Below are 8899 nucleotides of genomic sequence, written 5' to 3' on the forward strand. Positions count from 1 at the left end.
GCGCGGTGTGCCACTTCGGGTTTTATGATCGGCGACGTCATCTCGGCTTCCATCCTTTCCCCGCGACGCTCTACTACGTAGACGCACGTCTTTTATCGCGAGTAAGCTTGATCGACGTGATATCAGTCTGCGCACTTCCGATGGAGCCTAAAACGCGGTCGTAAAGCGAAGCCTCACGCCGGCAGATGCACGCGGAAAGAAGAGCTTTCTCGCTGCGAAGCTCACTCACATATCGATGTGCATTCCCTTGTGCTTCATCAGCTGACATTAAACGCCCACGCAGGAAAGCACGCTTGTCGCACAGCATCACTGCCGGATTGTCGAGTTGAACGGCGTTCAATGTCCCCGTATAGCTATATTATTATACTTTACCAAAGGCCTGTTCTTTGTAGCTGCATTGTTGAACTGGTGCAATATATTAAAGTGAGACAAATATACGTTTTCTCACTCTAACTTATTGCACTAGTTCAGCAGTGCAGCTACAAAGAACAGGCCTTAAATTACACACTTCGAGTGTATCGAAGTATCGAGTACATTTCGGCACGAGAATTCCGGCGAAGAATACTGCGCATTCGGCTCGTTCAGACGACTCTTCTCGAATCACATTTACGATGCAGTCACACGTGCACGAACACACAGACCCACGTCTCGCTCTCTCCCTCTCCCTCTCTCTCTCTCTTTCTCTTGTTCGCGAAAGTGCCGAGCGATCCTCTATTTTTGTGGTAAACACCGAACTGCTTCATCTAAATCGACAACTTGACGCGAGAGTTTGTATCCGAGCAGCGAGTAACAATATACACTTGGTATACTACAAATAAATAGTACGTAACGAGAAATGAGGATATAATAAATGAATGGATCTGTACAGAAGTTTACTGTATTTATTATTGTCCCATCGCGATGATTTTCATAGTCACATTCATACATTCTCGAATCTCGCTCTATCTTGTAAATAAACCATCTTCCTTTAACGAGACACAATGACTTGCGTATTACGAGAACTATCATTGTCCTTCCTGCAACTCAGAGGGAATCCCGACTGACTTCCTTTACTTTCTGATCAACTCTATTTTATTTGCCACAATCTCCTTGCTCCACTCCATATTGTTTCTGAAATCTGAATTACAAAATATAAGAATGTATTTTTTTTCATGGTCAGTAAAATTCTTCAATTTATTTATATCATTTAAGTCAACGTCAATTCGCACAATGTGTCGATAATGAAATATATTTCATCTTATTATAGCTAGTCTGCTAACAGAATTATCAAATTACTGTAAATAACACATTTTATTACCTATCAATATCACGAAATCTCATATCAGTTCTTTCGTGTACAATCAGTCCTACGTAACCCAATGCAATTAGCAAAGACCAACTAAGCTGCTCCTTATTGATACTACTTTGAGCATTGTACATGTTTTGAAGTTCCGGCTTTATGCACACAGTAGGTAAGGATACTCCCAGCGGTTTCTCGTGCTCCACCATTAATTTTTGGAGCACATATTGGGTAGATATAGTTTCGTTTCCAACTGTGAGTTGATAAACCTTTCGTAAGATATTTTTACGAAGTATAAAAATATTATTTCTTACGAATTCGGCGGTGTCTGAAATTTTTATAATGAAATTTTCTTAGAAAGATACTTTTGTTTGCCTCATATGACATATGAAAAGAGTCACTAACTAAATTTACTAACAATAAAATGACTGTTTAGACAAAATTTAATCGTGATTCCGTAGAACGGAAGTTCTGTTGATTATATAATAAGAGGGACACAGCATTTGATCGAAATTACTTTCGACAGGGATATGACAATTATCGTTTCCGAGATAAACAGAGTTATCCCACTTCGGTTCTAATGTCAACACAAGTAATGATTTTCTCTCTACCGAATTCAGAATTTAGCACTGCCAGGTGCGACAGAATAATGGCGTTTCTCACAGTTTGTTCCATGTGGATCGTTTGAGTCGCTCGATTTTTTTGGAGACCATCACCGCCAAATTCCTGCATTATATATCGATCGGCTTTCGGAAGATTTGCGGCGATCGGTAATGTCTAAGTGAGAAAAAGGAAGAAAACAGTTGCGAAGTTACACAATGTAATCACACCTTGCAACTCTCTCTCTGATAATAAACTTTATAATTTAAAAACTGCAATTTTGCAATTTTTATATTTACTGTTTGAAGCAAGGAATGAATATTCTCCCTAGCGCGATTACGTTCAAAGCGTTTGTAGTTCCATTGTAATACTTCACAATCGCGATTTAGCAATGACCAGCTTATCACATCTTGTCCTATATATATACCTAATACTGTATCAACATCCTGTAATATTTCATTCACATAAAGTGTTAATATATAAAAAATATACAAAAGTAAAAAACTATGCAGAAAAAAGGATAAGAAATAATTTCATTTTGATATGTTGTATTTAACAAATAAAAACAAAGATGAAATTCCTGCTTTCTTAAACTGTATATCTTACTTTTGAAACTTCTCTCATATACACATGTATAATATGTGTAATGCTTTTTAACTAGAAAATTGAGATAATTTAGATTTCTTATACCTTTTGGTCATTGGTAGTAACTTTTGATGTCAAGACCAAATCTGAGATAACTTTTCTGGGAGTTTTCTTCTTCTTGCCACTTACAATCGACTTATAAAATTTGTATAAATTTTTGTCATTCATACCATTTACTTGTAACAATTCCTCCAGTGAATCATATTGTCCATTATTTGCACGGTGCAATGCTAAGTTCTGCGCACATTTCTTAGTAATGGAATACCTTTGTGTGTACAAATGTTATAATAAAAAATATATAATCAAAAGTTGATAATATATTGTTTTCAATATATACTGCAGAATTAATAATATATTGCAACGTATGTATCATAAGATCAAGAAATTTTCTTCAATATAAATATAACTTACTGCAATAAATCTTCCTTATCTTGATAATTTATTATATTAAGAATTTTTTCTTTTTCTTCTGAAGTAAATGAGTTCATGTCAACAGCATTAGTATCTGTGCTATTCATCTTGAAAATTATTGTGCTTGATCCCCAATGTTTGCCAATCTACAAACCAGAAAGTAAAATAAAGAGTATTGAATTGGCAAGAAGGCAGAAGAGATTATATTAATAAAATTATAAAAGTAAATATTATTGATATACAAAGTATTAATTAATGTGAACTATTAATATGTGTACAAAATCAGAATTGTATATAAAAAAACTTTGTTTAATTGATATCTAGTTGTAATGTAATTTTCTTTTGAATACCAAAATCATTATTATTTAAAATTATTAATCTTTGTGACATAATAAATTGCCTATCATATCTTAAAAATATATAGATCTACCTGTGCTTTCTGATGTTTAATAAAATTGTTGAATAACTTGGTTAACATTATGTTCGTCTTATTTCACAATATTTCAAATAAACCACATTAATTAACAATCATTAAAAATATATTGTGTGTACAATTAACGATCTAAATAACTCTCACGTTCGATATGATTTATTTTATGTTTATTATCTTTAATATAAATATATTCCACAAAAAAAATATACAATTTAAATATATTAAATGGAAAATTCACACTGATTGTTCTTATTTTTGATATATATGGTTATTATGTTATGGTTATTGGAAACTCCCCGAGAAAGAAATAGGTTATATTTGCTATAAATATACAATTCCTAAATGCAGGAGACGTTTCCTATAGTTTGTACTTTTCAACTGCACTACTGTACAAGTACAGCTGAAAAGAACCGACCACGAGGGACAAAAGTCTCTAGAAAGCAAGTTCTCCTATTGGACACTGAATGTTTCTTTCTTTCGGTGAGTTTCAGAACACGACACTAGGCGCGTCTCTCCTTGCAATTGCACTTATTTAAATTAAACATTCAAATTTTAGCACCTGTCCAAAATGGCGTCCGGTATTCCACACTTCCTAAGCAAGCTTATTACGTACATATTATATCCAGGTATATATGGCTTTTCTTGGTTAAATTAACAGTTACTGAGAAAAGTGTACAATTAAACTTCTTAATCTTCAACGTAAAATTTATGTCAATGATGAAATTGAGGTTAAATTCCGAAAAAGCAAAGTTCACTTGAATCGAGAAATGAACAACAACAAAATTCTTGTATTTATTCGTACACCTAATCCGCGAAGAAGTTTTCGAATTTAATTATTCAAATGTATACGCTTTTAATCAGTAAAAAAAACTGCCATCAAAGTCGAGAATGTGGAATATTTTATGTAATTAGTCAAGTAAGGTTTAAAAGTAATAGTGAGTAAGATTTATGGATATGATTTCATACGTAATATGAATACCCAGTAAACAAATTGAGCGCAGACTGCGCGAAGATTGGCAGCAAATTTGATCAAAAAAACCCATAGCAAAACCATAGCCATCTGTCTACATTAGGCTACGATTTTAGCGACAGATCTTGCTGTCGGGTAATTGGTGCCAAATTTGCAGCAAAAACCGCATAAAGCTTGCAGTGCAACAAGGTCTGCGCGGTTTTTGCCGTCAAATCGCTACAAGCTCTGCATGGTTTTTGCTGTAAATCTGCAGCAATTATCCGACAATAAGCTCTGCCGCATCTGGCGGCAATTTGGCAGCAAGATTTGATATAACAGATTCTACATCAAATTTGTTATCTATTTTCCATCAAAAGTTGATAGCAAGCTCTACTCGAAATCTGTTCGCGCAGGTTTGGCTATCTGGGTATTGTACGATACGAAACTTGTTCTACTTCTAACTCATTCTTGCATTTTTCAATATCAATTCGTTATCATATGAATGCTTGTTTACCTTACGAAGAGGAAAAATGTTGAAAGGTTATCGGGATTTATTTCTACGATATTAAAAGTCTAGTCAGGGAAATTACGAATTTACCTCTTGAATTCTTTCAAGTTCTTTTCTATCCCTTTTCACCGCCATTGATACTGGCATTACTCATGGGTTAATCCCAAAAACCGCAACGAGTTCCAACGAACGCGTCGACTTTAGTCTCCTGCGTCTTCATTCAAACATCTCTCTTTGTTTAGTTCTCTCTTTGTTTGGGAAGATTAGTGAAACCTTGATAAAATTTATATTCTCATTATCGAGCACTCAAAATTTATCGGCACTATGATATTTGCATTAAAAAGATTATCCCAAAAATATTAGTAATGTAAAAAAAATAAGAGAAACACCGAATATGCGCACAAAGAGAATTTTATAGAAAAAAAATTACTATTAAATTTTGTAACTAAGGAATAGAGATCGACATTCCGCAGTATTTGACTCTATCTTTTGATTTTATATATATTACTTATATTTTGGGAGTTGCAACATGCTATTAGAGAATTTGCTATATTTCTAGTGAAATTTATTATGTTATTTAGCAAGATACATCATGCTGACAGTTTATTCCTGGCCTACTAAAAACATGATATAATTGAATAGAATTTATACGAAAAAAAACCTATCTAATATCTTTTCTCTCTAAGAGTAGTAATATATTAAGGAAACTTGAATATGTTTAACATTCAATATAGGAAATGTATCATAATAAAGGGAATGATTAACAATGAGAATTAATTATTAGAAACTACTTTTATATCATACGTGAATATAAGAAAACTTAAAAAAAATAAATTTATAAAAATTATTGCACTGATTTAGATATTCACGTGTCATGCAAAAGTAATCCCTAACTAATATTCATTGTTAATCAGCCCTTTTATTGTGACGTATCCCCCATTTTTATCATTACGCGTATTTGAGCACATCCGAATTTGGAACATCCGGATGCATCCTCGAACCTGTGAAATTCGCGAGCGATTTATTGCGCAAGCAAAGCGTAAACTACCATAAAGTACGAATTGTTCGTACACCGGAAAGTTCTGAACGCTAATTCGGACAAAGGTGTGTTTACTCGCGATCCATTCGACGGCATCGACGAGCGGAAACGGAGTACAATGCGACGAACTCACACAAAATCTCATGTAAACTTCCTGTATTACGGGAATTACGCTTCGACACATAGTACACGACGTACCACACAGCTCTCGTGTGATACACTTACTAAATACGCGTAATCTATTTAGCGCGAAAACCAATATAATAGACCAAAGGTGATTCATAAGAACAACACGTGTCGCGAAGAATAACGGATCTGACGAATAACAACTTTGCCAACTGCGACATCATCGCGGTGATAATAGCTCGTTAAAGTTATGTGTCAATGTTTATATAAATATACGTGTCTTTGAAGAAAACAAACAGAGAACCGAGGCTAGAATCAAGCGTGTGTGTTTCTTCACACGGACAAGAAAAGTCGCAAATACGAATACGAAGATGTTCTCCCAATAAGGATTGATAAAAAAAAATGTAACTCGACTCGAAATACATTTCGAGTCGCGATGCGTCTTCTAACCAACCTTCGTCTTCGAAAAATCGTCGCGGCAGTTAGATATATGCAAGATTAAAGAGCTTCATTGAATTCAAACTTGAAATTAAACGAGATAAGACTCTGTTATCGACGTTTAATTCGAGAAGAGACATTTTTTGGTTCATTCGTTCTAGGTCGCTCGTATAATTCAAAACGTATTGACACCTCGACATTTGCCAGTAGGTCGAGCTCCAGCTGCACGAAAGGACTCGTAGGTAGATGTATAAACTTTATCGAATTCTCCTGACGTTCCATATTTCACGCGATGTCGCGCTTTATATCGGCGTGTACGAACACTGCTCGCGGAAAAACTAGTTTCAACGTGAAGCAACCGATGATGAATCGTTTCCTCCTCAGGTGTCATCATTGCCCAACACCAGGGCACCTGCATGAATCTAAAGTAGATCGATTCTTATAGAATCATTGTGCCAAGGTGCCGAGGAGATCAGTAGTGACACAATTTGTCCCAAGGTTTAGTCATTATGCCATTTTGTTTGAAATATTACGGGAGATTTTGATAACTTGGCGAATAAAGCAAAATACGACGTCAGTAGAAATTATAAACACAAACATAAAGCAATCGATATCATGTGCGTTATCTTTTTGCCTAAAATCGCAATTTAGTTATCGCATAAAGGAACAACATATTATCTTATATGATGCGTAAAATAATTGTGACGTTAATTATATTGTAATTATTATATGTTGTACTTTACATAACAATTATTATATAATGACAATATATTATGTCATGCAATATTATTACTATAATGATACAAGTATTACTCCTTTGGGATACCCAGAAAACGTGTCCAGGAAACGACTCGAGAGGATGTTGAGGTATTATGTTTATACGCACTTCAACGATAATCTACGCATACTCAACCGCCGCTAGTGCGGAAATTCCATTTGCAGTGCGTTATTCCTGTCTGTATCGTCAAAACCTCTTACATGGATATCGCACTTGACGCACCCAAATTTTTTTTCTCCTATCGTCCGACTTCGGTCTGTTTATGTATTCAGCGCTACGCGCAGGCGAGGACTGTCCCGGACATAAATCCGCAGGCATTAAAAATCCGATTACTGAAGCAATATACTGAATATAATAAACAAAATTAGTAATGACGCTCGTAGGGTCAAGCTATGGGAGCGCCAGTATCTAAATCTTCGATGAAGTCATAGCGCGCGATGACAAAATATTAGTGCGATAAGATGTACTTTCTTGCGCAAGGCTGAGTAAATTACGGAATCAGTTGCGGAGAATTTGCATGAAACTGAATACATGATTCCCCAATATTGATCTCAACTTTCTATTATTAGGTTATCTTCATTTTTTTTTCTGTATTTGCCATCGGTAGATATGCTCAACATAAAATACATATTCATATGTCAAATCAATTTGCCAGATACGCGATATCCAGAAATTCAATTAGAACACTCATCTTCTTCAAATTCGAGTGAAAAATTAAACGGCCGAACAGACACGTCAATTTCTTTCAAGGAAAACTCATGACTATGTCGAAAATGAGTATAGCTTTATCTTTGTCGCGCTGTTGCATCTGCTGTGTTTCTATTTCAGTTGAAGCAAATGATACAATGATAACGCGTCAATGACAGCTTTCCTGAAATTCCTATCGCGCATAATAGTATTTTTGGCGCATCGTACGCGATGAAGACGACGCGAGCGTAACAGGCGCAATACGGGAATTACAAGATCGTCGAGTCTCTCGTCCAGTTACGTATAGCGTTGAAGCCCCGCTGACGTCTCTCTCGCATCATCATCATCATCGGCCATCGCCGTCGTCGCCCGCCGTCGTCGCCGCCGTTGTCGCCACCGCCGTCGCCGCTATCGCCAACTCCGCCGCCAGCGGGAATACTAATAAAAGAGATCGCCGACCGGTACTCTGGTAGTACTCCGCGTGTTCTCCGCGATACGAGATTGCGAGAACGTGTCCCGCCGGCTCTGGAGCGTGGAGATAGAGCGTTTTGCCTCCGAACCGGCGCGAGTCAAGCTCAACGACCAGTCCACGCACATGACATTCAGCACTCGACTGTAAGGAAGCACGGAACTTCTCTCTCTATAACCAGGTATCAAAACCGGTGTGCACACAGTGTTGTACACTGTGTTGTATAAAGCGATTCAACGACGCTTACAATCTGAGCGGTACCTAAACGAGACACACGCGTAGGAGCGAACTTGACCCACATCCAAGAAAGAGACGACGAAGCAAGACGTGTCGACACGAAAATCGACCGCGACAAGAGTTTTGTGACGGAAAAATTTCAAGGATTCAACGAGGATCGAAGTCACACTGTTCGCTCACACAGGTTAGCGTCGCTCGAACGAATTATTCTTCTTTTTTTCTCTATTTCTTTCTTTTTTACTGTCTCTTCTCTCTCTCTCTCTCTCTCTCTCTCTCTCTCTCTCTCTCTCTCTCTCTCTC

General features: G+C 36.5%; 2 protein-coding genes across 6 annotated transcripts in view; one reads left to right on the forward strand and one right to left on the reverse strand.

The window, feature by feature from the left end:
• Positions 1 to 861: 861 nt before the first annotated feature.
• On the reverse strand, positions 862 to 6129 carry LOC116841588. 2 transcript variants are annotated; one of them, XM_032809690.1, is made up of 8 exons: positions 6000 to 6129; positions 4916 to 5098; positions 2936 to 3081; positions 2570 to 2789; positions 2179 to 2325; positions 1891 to 2056; positions 1298 to 1607; positions 862 to 1117 (listed from the first exon to the last, which is right to left on the reverse strand). In XM_032809690.1, exons 2-8 carry the CDS (start codon positions 4970 to 4972, stop codon positions 1072 to 1074), a joined length of 1092 nt encoding a protein of 363 aa, XP_032665581.1. In that variant the 5' UTR covers positions 4973 to 5098; positions 6000 to 6129; the 3' UTR covers positions 862 to 1071. The 2 variants fall into 2 exon arrangements, with proteins under 2 accessions (XP_032665581.1, XP_032665582.1); XM_032809691.1 differs by lacking the exons at positions 4916 to 5098; positions 6000 to 6129 and adding an exon at positions 3366 to 3726.
• A 2206-nt stretch (positions 6130 to 8335) lies between these two features.
• LOC116841586 (leukocyte elastase inhibitor C) overlaps positions 8336 to 8899 on the forward strand; it is a 10609-nt gene continuing 10045 nt past the window's right edge. For 2 of the 4 annotated variants that reach the window (XM_032809681.1, XM_032809684.1), the window contains exon 1: positions 8337 to 8783. The gene's annotated coding sequence lies outside the window, so the exon portion shown is untranslated. Of the gene's footprint in view, positions 8784 to 8899 lie in introns of all 4 variants that reach the window. The other 2 variants (XM_032809682.1, XM_032809683.1) reach the window with 2 other exon arrangements.

This window comes from Odontomachus brunneus, unplaced genomic scaffold (assembly GCF_010583005.1).
Source record: "Odontomachus brunneus isolate Ranch 3 - 2012 unplaced genomic scaffold, Obru_v1 Obru_scaffold_017, whole genome shotgun sequence".
NCBI lineage: Eukaryota > Metazoa > Arthropoda > Insecta > Hymenoptera > Formicidae > Odontomachus > Odontomachus brunneus.

Bases quoted from the DNA above. Each gene is read 5' to 3' on its own strand.
- LOC116841588 (XM_032809690.1), bottom strand. From the start codon at position 4,972: ATGCCAGTATCAATGGCGGTGAAAAGGGATAGAAAAGAACTTGAAAGA. The intron at 3,082-4,915 runs GTAAATTCGTAA...TCTGGTTTGTAG, and splicing joins AACTTGAAAGAATTCAAGAG to ATTGGCAAACATTGGGGATC. The intron at 2,790-2,935 runs GTAAGTTATATT...GTACACACAAAG, and splicing joins GATAAGGAAGATTTATTGCA to GTATTCCATTACTAAGAAAT.